The sequence below is a fragment of the Cherax quadricarinatus genome, chromosome 9, assembly GCF_038502225.1.
Source record: "Cherax quadricarinatus isolate ZL_2023a chromosome 9, ASM3850222v1, whole genome shotgun sequence".
Taxonomy (NCBI): Eukaryota; Metazoa; Arthropoda; class Malacostraca; order Decapoda; family Parastacidae; genus Cherax; species Cherax quadricarinatus.
In genome coordinates this window covers 4193990-4210062 of record NC_091300.1, presented here as the reverse complement: position 1 = coordinate 4210062, position 16073 = coordinate 4193990, and the positions used below count along the sequence as shown (strand labels likewise).

The 16073-nt window shown below is 41.4% G+C and overlaps 1 protein-coding gene across 14 annotated transcripts in view; it reads right to left on the bottom strand.

Annotated features, from left to right (window-relative positions):
* LOC128686186 (nucleolar protein dao-5) overlaps positions 1–16073 on the bottom strand; it is a 1503768-nt gene that overhangs the window by 1388312 nt on the left and 99383 nt on the right. The window contains exon 1 of one of the 14 annotated variants that reach the window (XM_053772974.2): positions 11761–12010. The exons of the other annotated variants lie outside the window; for them this stretch is intronic. Within the exon in view, the coding sequence (XP_053628949.1) occupies positions 11761–11805 (45 nt within the window). The 5' untranslated portion in view covers positions 11806–12010. Of the gene's footprint in view, positions 1–11760; positions 12011–16073 lie in introns of those variants that run through there. 14 annotated transcript variants of the gene reach the window in all.

Sequence of the window (16073 nt, the reverse complement as noted above, 5' to 3'; positions counted from 1 at the left end):
ATATATGCAGAGAGAGACTTGTATGTGTATCATAGGACAGTGGCAGACACACGAAGCCAACAAGAAACAAAAGGAAACTAGAGGTGTACATAGTGGCTTCCCTGATGCCAAGCTCTGTTTCAGCTGGATGGTAATCCGCCATCCAACAACGAAACTACACAAACGGTGGCTTACGTCTGGCAGAGCGGAAGATATGGTTACCACTTAAATCGTTTTTAAAATCACGCTCTGTGTTTAAGTTGGAGAGCGAGTAGCAGCTGGAAGGGAACGCTGGGGCTATCTGCAACACCCATTACAATACGTCTCTCACACGACACCTAATTTGAAACTGGCCAGAAATTCTTTCTCAGGACAATACGTTACCGGGTAAACAAGAACTGTAATATATATTTATTCTGATTTCTACTCTTCACTCTATTATTACCTTATGAGATGTATATTTATTATTTCTATTATTAAAGTGCATTTCTATTTAATTATATCGTTAATTATTAATAGCATTAAAATTTTAATAATTTCTTTCGGTTACTCTCGTCTCCTTGTTCTAGTTTTTCTCTCCTCTTCCCCTAACTCTTCGTATTTCATCTTCAATTTGTCGCCTCTTTCTCACTTGGTGGGAGAGGCGACACTGGGTGCGACCATTCCAGGTGAGAGAGAGAGAGAGCGAGAGAGAGAGAGAGAGAGAGAGAGAGAGAGAGAGAGAGAGAGAGAGAGAGAGAGAGAGAGAGAGAGAGAGAGAGAGAGAGAGAACACTGAGAACTTCCTAGCTCTGCACCCCGCGCTTCTTTAAACGTTTTACACTGGAAGGAGTGTTAGTTTTTTGTCTCGTGAATACGTAAGATGACATGTGAAAGTTACAAACTTCTTCTTACATTACGCACTACTTTTTTTTGTATTTCATAATAATTCTTATTCCTAAAACTTTTCGTTTCCAAATTAGACATGGTGTGGGACCGGGCCGTGGGGTTGATCTGAACCATATAATCATATAGAAGATTGAACCCGCAGGTTCTCTCACATTAGCACAAGGCAAGACTGCGGCACTGCGCAAGGCACATATCAAAAGTTTATAATGCGAAGACTTTCCCTGGGAGGACTGTGTGGCTTCCAACTATAAAGTACACCTCGTTTTCCAGGCTAAAAATTAAAGTTTTAATCAGAAAATTAGAGTGTAGGTTTTTAAGAGTCGAGGAAGTTATTAAGTAACTTCCATTACTACGCTACTGTTGTGTGTGTGTGTGGTTGCTGGGGCTGACTCATAACTCCTGGCCCCCACCTCTTCAATGGTCGCTACTAGGTCCTCTCTCCCTGCTCCGTGAGCTTTATCAAACCTCGTCTTAAAACTATGTATGGTTCCTGCCTCCACTACGTCACTTTCCAGACTATTCCATTCCTGACAACTCTATGACTGAAGAAATACTTCCTAACATCTTTTGACTCATCTCAGTCTTCAACTTCCAATTGTGACCCCTTGTTTCTATGTCCCATCTCTGGAACATCCTGTCTCTCTACACCTTGTCAATTCCTCGCAGTATTTTTCACATTATCATGTCTCCACTGACCCTCCTGTCCTCCAGTATCCTGTATCCAGTAACCTTTTTCGTAGGACATTCACCTTAGCTCCGGGACTAGTTTTGTTGCAAATCTTTGCATTTTCTCTAATTTCTTGACGTGCTTGACCAGGTGTGAGTTCCAAACTGATGCTGCATACTTCAATATGGTCGTGATGTACACTATGTACCGAGTCTTGTCAGTGTGTGCTGACGATGATTGCGAAAGACACACTCTTGCGGAACAAGCTTTTGTTTTAACAAAATTTCGACGCGTTGATGATAATCGGGTTAGTGACTACATACTGATCAATACACAGAAACACTGTCCTAGTAAACGCTTCTGCTGTATATTATTTTTACTACTTTTAATACTAACTGCTCACTGCTTACTTTTATAACTACACCTAATCACGAAAAATATGAGTAAAAAACATTTAAATATTAAATATAATTTGTAATAGGGAAAACTAATAATTAAGAAAAATAAACCTCCCATTAAATCAATAAATATAAAAAAAATAATCATATATTAGAATATTTTAAATACAGGGCTTCTCTTCCCAGATTACTGTACTTTCGAAACATTATGAAGAAAGTTGCAAAACTTGGTGGGAACTTAAGGAGCGCCAGTAAAATAAGTTGAGAGCGAACACAGAAAAGAGCAAGGTGACAAGAGTCTAAGAAATAGTCTCAGGTAATGAAAGATTACAGGGAGAAAGTGAGTGGAATTAGAACCTCGGGAGTGGATCAGCCGACCGGTGGACAGTATGAACAACGACGGTAATCAAGGATGATGGAACAAAAATATGACGGCCAACTTGATGGTACGAGGCTTATCAAATATATTTCATTGCGTTTGTTTATTATTAAATTATTGTAAATTTATCTAAAATATATTTAATTGGATTAGGTTAAATTAAATTGAGCTTGTTATAATAAGGTTAGGTAAGTTTTCTAAGGTTCTTTTGGTACAAAACTTAGTAATTTTTACATTAACATAAATGAAAAAAAAAATATATCTTTAAACGTATGGGAAATTTTTTAGAAAGGACTTAATTTTAAATGAGTTCTTGCTAATTGACCAGTTTTACCTATTCAGCACGACATATATATATATATATATATATATATATATATATATATATATATATATATATATATATATATATATATATATATATACAAAATGTCTTACAAAACTAAAAGAAAGATTTTCTCGTCGCTTCAATCTGAGGAAATCTTGCTGAAGCAATTTTCATCAAATTCCTCGGTAAATCTCAATCCACTTATCCACATTGTGATTTATTGGATTGAAAATTTCTGCCTTCACGTTCCTAATGGTGTGTGGAGGCTGCTGGTGTGGGGGGGGGGGATGGTGAGGCTGCTGCCAATGTAACGGTTTAAATATAAACCACGACGGTCAAGTTGACCCTATACAAAGAAAAATGTTTATTGAGGACTAGTGATGACGATGCTCAGGGACACAGTAAACTGAAACAAAAGCAGAGGTAGTTACTTGCTATTGTTACATGATTTTGCCCTTATTTTCTAAACTTCTACTCTTCTGCATAAATTTTTTCTTGTGAACCACTCCTTTCAGCGCTTCATTCATGAAGTCAACGATGTCTCACTGCTTCATTCTCAAGAGTCAACAATCTCTCACTGCTTCATTCTTAAGAGTAAACAATCTCTCACTGCTTCATTCTCAAGAGTAAACAATCTCACTGCTTCATTCATCAAGAGTAAACAATCCCACTGCTTCATTCTCAAGAGTAAACGATCTCTCACTGCTTCATTCATCGAGTCAAAACAATATTTCGTTGCTTCATTCATGGAATCAACCAAGCCTCGACACAGCCAGTTTGGTTCATAAACATCGGTAGTCTTTCAATTAGCGTACGAAAGCTCGGCCACTACTGCCACTACTACTACTACTACTACTACTACTACTTCCCCGGGTTGACCCACACGGATTTAGTATTCACATCAAATTAAATCTAACTAAGAGATAATATGGTCAGCAGCGGATAGTACGGAAAATACTAAAAGGTTCATCTGTACCAGGTAAGAGTCCTTCTGACGGGTCGAGCATTGGACTCAGACCAGATTACTGAGATCCGTTGAGTGTCAAGTGTATTGAGCTCTCTGCTGAGTGTGTCAGTATATTCAACAGGTTAAGACTGAGTTAAGCCTCTCCATAATGGCGTGATGTCAGGGATCAACCGCTCACGAATTGGATCAAACGAAGACACTTAGCAAGTTGAGCAATTATCGCACGATATTTTGTACAGTTAATCGCTTCAAGCAGGAACTGTTGAAAGGAGATGTCTTAATGGGATTGTGTACACGTACTAGTTTTTCTCTGGAGAAATATGCCAGAATGGGAATGTGCTCATATAGGAATTGTTACCCGGTATGGGATATGTTTGGAAGACAATGTACTCGGTGAATATTTTGATTAGTACGGAATATATCTAGAAGAAATGTATCCCTTTAGAACAATATTTGTTTATACACGAGGTATATCTTGATCTACCCTGGGAAGCCTGTCCTCTCACACCCAGGTATCCCCATCTACGCCAAGAAGTATCAGAAACAACAATAATTCCCCAGTACCAGAAGTTAGTATACCTGGATGATGTTTACCCAGAATTCTATTAGGGTGGTTGTGGCGCTCCTCAAGTTCTATTAGAAGAGCCACGGTGCATCAGAAATGAGGGTGTAATTGCACCAGACTCCTAATAACACACTTGAATTCCTTTGATTGCCAACCAGAATATCCAGACTCCCATCCTTGATTAAAACAAGAAATTCGAGATTAAAGTCGTTGAATCATTTGTACACTTCATCTTTCAATTCTTCCAGTCATACTTTTATGGAGAATATTTTCTTTGGTAAATAACTATATTTTTCCTGTATACAATATTGTACTTAAATACTCACTCTCGTGTAAGACACTACTACTTCTGTAGGATGACACGACGAACAGAGAAGTATAACGTAGTTAGAGAAGGCATTAAAGGAAGCGTAGTCCTGGACAGCCAGCCTTGCCACCACCACTAATACCACCATCACCACTACCACCATCGCTACCACTAATACCACTACCACCACCGCTACCACTAATACCACCATCACCACTACCACCACTAATACTACTACCACTAATACCACCATAACCACCACTACCACCATCACTAATACCGCCACCATCACCACCACTACCACTAATACCATCACTAATGCCACTGCCACCCTCACCATCCCACCATCACCACTAATACCACTATTACCACCACCCACACCACCACTACTACTACTACCACCATCACCACTACCACCACCATCACCACTACCACCACCATCACCACTACCACCACCACCATCACCACTACCACCACCACCATCACCACCACCACCCCACCATCCCCACCACCACCACTACCACCACCACCACCACCACCAATCACACACACACACACACACACACTCCAGGTTAGCCAACCCTAAGACTAACTTAATTACTTTAATACTTGTGTATGAACTAAAAGGTGGTGGTGACGCAGAGGCTGGTGGTGACGCAGGCGATGGTGGTGACGGAGGAGCTAGTGGTGACGGACAAGTTGGTGGTGACGGAGGCGATGGTAGCGAAGGAAATGAGGTGGGGAGCGTGGTTGTGGTGATGTAGACAGTGAATGATGCAGACAGCCACAGAGGTGGCGATGGTGGTGGTGATGGTGGTGGTGGTGGTGATGGTGGTGGTGGTGGATGAAGGTGTGAAGGTAGATTCACTGCTTCATCCACCTCCACGATCCTGTGCGTTCAAAAGTCCTCAGAATATTTTACCGTGCCTGTAAATACGCACAACTGAAATTTCAAGGTACAACTCACACCGGTCCCACGTTACCAGACGTAAACTACCAGTCTCTTTCTAGGTATCCCTGAAGGAATACCTTAGAGGAAATATTTTTTCCTTTCTCCATTGCTTCCGTGTACAACCTGAGAACACGTTATCAGATCGGATTAATTTTTTTTATGAAACACTGGAGCATTGTAACCAAGGAATGGTTCGTGTAATTATCAGCACGCGCAGGAACCCTCGGGTTACTATACAGACCATTTACGGATTTCGTTTCTGAGAATGCTTCTTCTGATCGGCTTCACATTTCCACAACTAGTGGAAGGTTGGCACTGTTACTGAAGGGTATCTGCCTTTACCTTTGATATACCTTAGATGAGCCCAGCCATAGCCCAGGCTCATCTGGTGCTTGCCTGGTCAACTAGGCTGTTGCTGCTGGTGATCCGGCTGGCACCTGGTGAAGATACGTATTCAGTTTCCTCCTGAAGACTTCTACACTTGTCGGATTTAATTTATTTATTTTCTGAAACGGTGTATTGTTCTTCTCTGTGAAATACCTGGATTATGTCTCTTCTGAACAACTTCAGATTGTTAAGAAGGATCAAACCTGGTTAGTGAACACATGAAAAACCAGACGTGGAACACATGAAAAACCAGACGTGGAACACATGAAAAACCAGACGTGGAACACATGAAAAACCAGACGTGGAATACATGAAAAGCCAGACGTGGAACACATGAAACGCCAGACGTGGAACACATGAAACGCCAGAGGTGGAACACAGAGAAAAGCCAGACCCAGGACACATTTTAGCAGGAACTCATTACTTATACAGAGCGGCAGATGTCACATTAGTTCACTCATCAACATCAAGGAAAAAAAAGTGGAAAATAAACAGTGAGTAAACACACACAGAAAGCTCTTGCGCCAATGAGACTGTACACTCATGTATAAGCTCTACTCCAGTAAATAGTGAGGTAATGACTCGAGAACTCGCAAGAGCACGAATGTAGAAGAGTCTCGGTACGGGGTCGAACCCAAAGCAAGACGATCCTGCAATTAACGGGCCAGCACTATGACCACTTAATAAGATTCATCTAATTAGTAATATTTCTAAATAGTAAGGAGGTGAGCATGGACCACATAGCGAGTACACTAGGACAGACATGCTCATGACATCTGAGATACTCAGGATTCTGTATGGCAGACAAACACTGTGTACAAGTTAAAGATAATAAAAATGTCAGTGGGATGTCAGGGAATTTTTCTTTAGTCTGAGAGGACAGGAAGTGGAACAATGCTAGTGGAGAAGCGATGGAAGCAATTTATACACAATTTTAGGAATATGTAAAGCCCAGGGATAGTTCACGAGTTAAACAAGCAGACAGAAGCCGAGACTCAAACCCTCATAGCCACAAGTCACTAGTCACATTAGAGCCAACGTAAAGCACTTACACGTGCAGTACATGCACAAACACACACCCACACCCCAAAATAAGCATGTACACAAGCGCGTGCACACAAGTACACACACACACACACAGGAGCGCTTGGGCAGATATCCATGTTTTATGGCGTTACTGGCGATAGAACGAGCCATCAAACTTTCCACAATAAGCACTCGCACCCATCTCACTCCTCTCAATTCTTTATGATACACAGGTAAACGAATATGGAAAGACAACATAAATATTAGCACTATTATAACGAAACTGTTAGTAGTAATAGGTGACAATACTAATCATCTTCTTAGACAATGAATAAAGTTTATTAAATTGTATTCAGGCTGGAACTCCGTCCTACAAAAAGGCCTGCTACGTGTGTTTTATATTGATAAACAGTCATCAGCAAGCAGCAGCAGCAGCAGCCAGCCAGAAGTCGTGTTCTCTCACTCACTGAATGGTTCTTCCTCGTCAGTATCCTCACACCAACCATAAACCTCAACGTCTGCAACTACTCTAGCTCTGAGCCTGCTCGAAATTCTTGAAAAACTGAACGATCTCTGTACTCGTCGACATATTTCTACCTTCCACACAGTAACTTTACCATTTATGTCTTACTCCTTCTCGGTTCGCACGTTATACCTCTGCATGGGAGGAAATATACAAATATACTCCTTGATACAAATTTTTAACATCCAATAGAAAGCTTCGCTGAGAGTGCCGCTCATCATCTCTCTCTGTAACCTACTGATCATCCCTCCCCCCTTCTACCGCCCAATACTCGCGCTTCCTTCCCTACTGCAGCGCTGTATAGCCCTTGTGGCTTAGCGCTTCTTTTTGATTATAATAATAATAATCATCTCTCTCCTTTTCAAATAAGGTATGAAGAATGCCCTGATTTACTACGTTTTTAAATTCAGTGCCTTATTTCTAGGCACCAGTGCCACCACACTTAGGAATATTCTCTTCTCGTACGTAACATTCCTCATATTCTCAGACTAGTTGCTTTAATAGGTTTAACGCCTGACAACTACACAACGGTCAGTAATGCTTCATATCAACCATAAGCAACTCAGATATGGATTCACGTGAACTCTAAAGTGTATATATATACTGATACACACAAACCTATCGATGTATATACCCTTGCATATTCTCGGTTGATATTCACTGGCATCTATGCCACGCCAAGGGTGATATTCTCCATATTTATTATTATTCACCGGTACATCAACTATAACTCACAAAATGTTAAGCGATATATTTACCGAGTAAGCACAGCTTCAGTTAATGGTGCCAGCAGGTTTGTGTTCGTTCTTCCTGCCCAATACACCACCATTATCTACTCGCTACAAATAAACAAGAACAGTATGCGTATTCACGTTCATTTGCGTGTTATTGTTACTTAAAAAGATAATTTAATACTATATTTTCACAAAGTATTATTCTGGTATTTGTTTGCACAGTGAATCTACTGAGCAGCCGATATCTTGCGTCAGCTCAATGACAAGCTAAATAGTGACATCATACCTCAGCTTGTGTGCAAACTAAGAGCTTTCAACCAACCTCAGCTCATCAGGTTATGAGCTTTAATCCTATCTTAGCTCCTTTACAGACTAAGGGCTGTTAACCTACCTGGGCTCATTCACAGCCTTAGAGCTGTTATCCTACCTTACCTCTGCGCCTTCTAAGGTATGCTAATACTCCATACCCAAGGACGCCACTCACACCATCCCACTAACACCCAGGTCCCTATTTACTGCTAGATAAACAGGGACAACAGCTGTAATGAGACTTACACCCAAGAACCTATTTACTGTTAGATGAAAAGGGGTAACAGTTGTAATGGGAGCACCACCCAGGTACCTCTTTGCTTCTAGGTGTCTGGATATTACGAGCCTGGCAATAATCTAGGCCATTAAGATAACTAACAATAATGTGGGCCAGTAAGGTGACGGGCCTGTAAACCACCCGTAATAACAGTGTTAACTGAAAAAGGTTTAACGTCACATCAAGTTAAAACACCAATGGGTTCAAGAGGATTAACTGGTCAACTAATGTTTTATTAAAAAATATACTGATTTTAATATCTAGATAAAGAGGGTTTAAAATATTCTATAACTGTACTGTTGTGAAATTACACAGTGTTCCACACTTAGGCAATGGGATTATTTTAACACACCAATTAAATTACCTACTTAATCTATGTATGAGACAGATATGTGATACACCGAAGGCAGCCCAAGATACAGTAATAAAGAGTATTAAATGTAAATCACTTGAGAATCCACTACACTGCCACCATGTTTAGCCAAGAATACAAACCTTGGTGAATCAAGGAATATACCGTGCAGCAGAATGTGTGGGAGAAGATTAGTAATATTACCAATACTGTCTCTGCCTCACCAACAGAGATAATCTGACACCACACCAAACCCAACAGTTGAATGGAACAGAATTTCATGTAGCCAACGAGAGACAGCAGCAGACAACCTATAAAGGCGAACAGTGAGTTGGCACTGCACTCAGCATCAAGGAGAGGGCCTCCAGGGCGTCTCCAAAAGCTTCTCAGGATATGAACGAACTACACAAGAACGTCGTTCAGTTACCAGTACCAACAACAGATAAACAGTCTGAAAGATTACTCTGGAGACGATCAGAACTGACAACGGTGAAGACCGCCGAGCGACCTGACTGACGTACTAGCTTTCAGCTGGTGGGCACTGACGCTACATTAGCTGACCTAACCTTGAGGCGGGAGGATGACCTGCCACATACCACATCCATTTTTATAGTCCAGAATATTGTTCATAATCTTAAAGGTAAAAATATTTTTCAAAAAATTACAGTGTGTTCCTTGTTATATGAACAATCTGACTTGATATTGGACAAATGTATGCACAGGCCGGGTCTGTGTGAGGTGTTGTCACCTCTGAGGGAGGTGTCACCTTCGAGTTAAACATTTAAAATGCGCTTTTCTTGCCACTTCTTCCCATTCCTTCGAACATGTGTGAGCACATGAAAGCCCTCAGTTTTGTTTTCTATGTTCACTGCGGTATTTTTACATATGTGCAATCACGTATTTTACTGTGATTTCTTCCGTACTCGTGTCAAGTCTCATCGCATCACTCGAATGTAACGTGTAGATGCATACACAAGTCACCCGCACACACAAGTCACCCGCACACACAAGTAACCCTCATACAGGAGAAAGAAACTTGACGACGTCGTTATTAAGTCATGGTAGTCTCAGCCTGGCTATTCTTTATGTAACTCCACAGTATCACTAACACCATAACTATCACCATAAATTCTGCAGTAATTATATGGTAACAGTTTAATAACATCAAGTGACATCTACTATAACCTAATAATATTAATACTACTAATAATAGAAGTATCTAATAACAGGATAATAATTAAGCATCGAGTAGTGCTTAGGTGAGTGCAGGACACAGGGGCAGCAAGTTTAGGAGTCTAATACTGAGGTACCTAGTTACTTCTAAGTGTGAAGGAGCAGCAGGTTTAAGGTGAGGTTCCTAACCTGTTCCTGGAAATGGTTTGTCCTTTTATTAAGGGTAAGCGCTGAACCCCTATGGGGTCATACAGGACGAGTATACTAATATGCAGTATTTATAACTGATCGCGTCTGATGGGAAAGGGAGGAGGTCCCTTAATGCTAAAGGGCTCTTGAATTAAGAAAATGGAGCAACTTTTAGCTTCCATCGATCAAATCCGATTACCTTCGGTTCCCCAGGCACTGTACGACTCGTAGGGGTTTAGAACTTCCTCATTAATATACTATTATAATTATTATTAAAAAATAATTTCCGCTCAGTTGGCTTATCATTGAACTAATATTTACTGTCCAAGTAATGCATTGAAAAAAATAAGAGCATACATGGCCAGTAGAAAATATTACTGGAGCACCATCCAGTGTTCAAATGGCAGCCGCTTCTTCCAGTGAGAACATTAAATCACCTTTTAGTGCTCACTGCCTCTTCAGGGCTCATTCCAACATCCGGAGGCGCTCATATGTGAGAAAATATTCCCTACCACAACTTTCAAGGGATAAATCCCACAAAAGCCAGGTTGTGCTACTAAAATTTACGATGAACTGACGTTTATACGGTAATGGTTATTGCTACCATGGCCTCCCCCGCAGGCCAGCTCATCTTCTTACTAGTGACAAACAGCATTACTCTGTTGTTAAGACAGGCAAATGGGTGACCGTTTAACGAGCCCCTTAACAGTGATTATCTGACTTATCTCGACACACGGTGCTGAGGGATGAGCAGCTTGGTCTTGCTTGATATGTATTGATAATCGATGGTTGAAAACAATCAACTAAACAAGGGTTATTAAGGCTGCTTGTTGTCTGATCAGCACCAGTCAAGAATTCTTTAATCCTTTCATTATGTATTATTATTATTATAATCAAAAAGAAGCGCTAAGCCACAAGGGCTATACAGCTTTCATTATGTAGACAATCAGCACACATACATCGAGACATACACCTTTTGATGTAAATATCCTTACTCGTGAAGTGTATGTCCCTCTGTGTGTATATATATATATTTATATATATATATATATATATATATATATATATATATATATATATATATATATATATATATATATATATATATATATATATATTTATATTTACACTTCAATCATATATATCATCGTCCTAAGGAACGAGGAAGTGTGTTTTTACTTCACTCTTGATGTTAAGCCAAACAATCGCTTAGATTTATTTTGAAATCAATCCTTAAAAAAATCTACAAATTCAACAAGGTAAACTTCGAGTACACACTCGTCTACACTGAGAGTACTACCCTACTAGCGACAACCAGCAGGTGAGAGGGCCACCCCATTATGTAACTCATAGAAACTCACTTTTTCCGCGATGGTCGTCCAAAATCCACCACGTTTCTTGGGCATGGTGACATGGAGGCCCCGAAGGCAGAGCAGGAGAGAAGCAGGAGGAGGGGAAAACAGCGTTCGATGTGAGGTGGAACCCGCTAGACAAAACTCAGCATGGCCAGCACCGCCGAAGCCAGCGGCCTTAATGTTCTTACAGCTGCCACTTAGTTAGTTTTTTAGGCTCAAGACAACGACGAAAACACATTCGCTTCACTCTTACTATTATTAACACTATTATTACAGCACCACCACCAAGACTACGCGACTTCCTCAAAAATAAAGACAAGTGTTCTCTGAGAGTATATACAGTGAGTTACACACTTCTTGATGTATATATACTCTGTGCTGCTGCCACCTAGAAGGCCACACCCACAGCTGGGAAGCCCCACACTGCTGTGTGGAGGGTGAGCTTTGATCCACCCTCCCTGCACAGTCTCACAACTCATACAACCTTCCCTACACAGCCAGGAGATTACAAGTAGACGTAGACCAGGGAAGGCTACAAATAGATCTGGACAGGCTGCAAGTCTGGTCTGACAAATCGCTCCTGGAGTTTAACTAGAGAAAGTGCAAAGATATGAGGTATGGTGAAGGGCAAGGAAAACCACAAATGGGGTACGGGCTCGAGATGGAAGGGGGTGCAAAGACCGCAAATTTCACTCAAGAAGAAGGACCTTGGGGTGAGTATTATATCGAGCACATCACCTAAGGCACACATCAAAATAACTCCTGCAGCAAATGTGCGTCTGGCAAATCTAAGACTAAGGAGCCATTCACAACACTACACCATGCACATTAGGCCCATACTGGAATATGTAGAACCAGTATAGAACCCACACTTGGTCAAGCATGTCAAGAAACTGGAGAAAGTTCAGAGGTCTGCAACAAGACTAGTCCCGGAGCTAAGGGGTATGTCCCATAAGGAAAGATTAAGGAAGCTCATCCTGGTGACAGTGGAGAACAGAAGGACTATGGGCGATATAACGTACAAAATGCTGAGAGGAATTGTCAGAGTGAATAGGGACATATTGTTTGAGAGATGGGGAACAGGAACACGGGGCACAGCTGGAAGTTGAAAATTCAGTCGAGTCGTAAGGATGTTAGGAAGTATTTCTTCAGCCTTAGAGTAGTCAGAACGTGGAACGGCCAGGAGAATGAAGTGGTAGAGTCAGTATCCATACATAACTATAAGAAGAGGTACGATAATGCTCTCGAAGCCAAGAGTGAACCTAGTAGCGACTAGCCAGAGGCAGGGCCAGGAGTTGAGACTTGACCCCTTCAACCATATGTAGGTAGGTACATATAGGTGAGTACACACATCTATCGTAACTCCTCACACACACCAGGATTTGTCACACCTACCCTACATAACTGGAACTCATACAATGTGACAACTCAGCAAAGTTCACTTCCATCACCCTGAGATGTAACTTACTCTCGCTGCTCTATTACTGATCCCGTCCAGTGTGATCCAGTACACATACAGTGCTTCTCCCTTTTATTTTTAGGTACAACTACTATACTTTCCACTATGACTTCAACCACTAGTAGTACTTCTATTGCTTTAACTACCTCATTACTACGACTACTACTACCACTGCTGCTGACATTACTACTGCTGTTAATTCTACTACAATTTACTACTACCACTCTTCCCCCTCCACCTCCTGACCTGTCTTCTGGTCTTCACTACTTTTTCTCTCAGTTGCAAGTCGACAATGGTCCAGGATGAACTGAGAAGTCGACATGACCTTACTCTACTAAGTGTGGGTTATCATTGAACTCTTCCAGCCTCGGCATTCTTTCATTCTTAAAAAAACTTTAAATGTGTGTGTGCGCGCGCGCGTGTGTGTGTGTACTCACCTAATTGTGGATAAATTAGACACATGTGCAACTCTAGGGTATCTTTATTAAGAAAACGTTTCGCCACACAGTGGCTTCATCAGTCCATACACAGGAGAAGCTTGAAGAACAGGAGGAGAATGAGGTAATCAGTCCCTCAACCTTGAGTCGATGTGGTCAGTCCATCAATCTTGAATAGAATACGGCATATGAGCGGAGAAGGAGCTTATAAACCGTAGGCAGGAGAGGTGCAGCAGTCGTAGGTGGTGTCACATTTGCCCAATGTGGAAGTAGGTCGTGCCCAAGGGTTAGGCAAGCAACCTCTTGGGATCTTAATACTTGGGAATTTTTCGCTTGCCTAACCCTTGGGCACGACCTACTTCCACATTAGGCAAATGTGACACCACCTATGACTGCTGCACCTCTCCTGCCTACGGTTTATAAGCTCCTTCTCCGCTCATATGCCGTATTCTATTCAAGATTGATGGACTGACCACATCGACTCAAGGTTGAGGGACTGATTACCTCATTCTCCTGTTCTTCAAGCTTCTCCTGTGTATGGACTGATGAAGCCACTGTGTGGCGAAACGTTTCCTTAATAAAGATACCCTAGAGTTGCACATGTGTCTAATTTATCAACGTGTCAGTTCTGTGAACCATTCATCTACACCTAATTGTGGCTGCAGGAGTCAAATCATAGCTCCTGGTCCCCGCCTCTTCACTGGTCGTGTGTATGTGTAACTACCTCTCTGAGTTTGGGAGGGTTGAGTCGCTACGCTTGGTCCCTCCTTAGATCATTCCAATCGTTCACCAGTGTTAAGTTTAAGTGCTTTTCCCTCCTTAGATCATTCCAATCGTTCACCAGTGTTAAGTTTAAGTGCTTTTCCCTCCTTAGATCATTCCAATCGTTCACCAGTGTTAAGTTTAAGTGCTTTTCAACAGTCCTCATCTGAGTGATCTCCACCCATACCCCTTGTTACTGTGGCAGCTCTGATAACATCCCCGTCTATCCTGTCGACGTCCCGTGCTATTTTGTATGCCGTGACCACCACATCCACACAACAGAGGAGGAACACTGAAACAGACCTCAGATCCAACCAACAACAGAAATATTTGTCTAATCTATTTTTGTGTTACCCAAGTAATAGCTGTTATAACCCTTTTGAACAAATGGTATAAAATACCGACAGGTTGTTAGGTGAGACACATATGCAACAGTTAGGTATCTTTATTTCGAAACGTTTCGCCTACACAGTAGGCTTCTTCAGTCGAGTACAGAAAAGTTGATAGAAGCAGAAGAGACTTGAAGACGATGTAATCAGTCCATCACCCTTGAAGTGGTCAGTCCCTCAGTCTGGAGAAGAGTATTGTTTCATAGTCTGGAACAATATTGTTCCAGGCTGAGGGACTGATTACCTCATACTCCTCCTCTCCTTACGCCTTCCTCTTTGTATTGGACTGATGAAGCCACTGTGTGGCGAAACGTTTCCTGAATAAAGATTCCCATTTGCTGCATAAGTGTCTCAATCTTCAACTTGTCGATTTTTCAAACCATTCATCACAATATTGTTCCAGACTATGTAGGCGAAACGTTTCGAAATAAAGATACCTAACTGTTGCATATGTGTCTTACCTATAACCTTTTACTCATGTGCAAGGTTATTGTTCTACCATATTGTATTACTACTACTACTACAACTTATACTACCACTAATACTACTACTACTGCTACTACCACTAGTATTACACCTCACTCTGAGCCTATATATACCCATACACAAATAACCCGCACATAAAAGAGAGAAGCTTACGACGACGTTTCGGTCCGACTTGGACCACTGACAAAGTCGGACCGAAACGTCGTCGTAAGCTTCTCTCTTTTATGTGCGGGTTATTTGTGTATCGTTCCAGTCACGGTATTGTACCTTTTTTGTTATCTATATATACCCTCTGTGTCCATGTATTGTTTGTAATGACTTGACAAAGCTCCTGGAGAGCGAAACGTTGCCGCAGTAAAATGTCATATTAGTTGCACTTGTGTCCTTTTACTTTACATCTCTTGTTCTTCACTCCTCAAATGGCACAAGGCTAAACGTCTTTTTATTGATCAAATCGTCACTAGTCTTGCTGTATTCCTTTGTAGTTTCAGGTTTTATCAGTTTCCAGGAGGTGTGGGATCCACATCGGCGCTACTGCATAATGTACTTAAGAATGAGTCACGCATATGAGGAGGCACAGAGTGATTTCAATGAGTCTTTATCTAGATTCCTGAATGTCGCTATTATGCTTGCCAATTTAAAACTGTTTTTGGTGGTATTGTGTATAGATACATCGCAAAATCCTCCATTACCATTACCCAACACTACGCTACCACCACCAGAGGGGAGGGGGGAAAGAGAGATGGGCTGGAGGAGGAGAAAGATGAGGGGAGGGCAGAAAGGTGT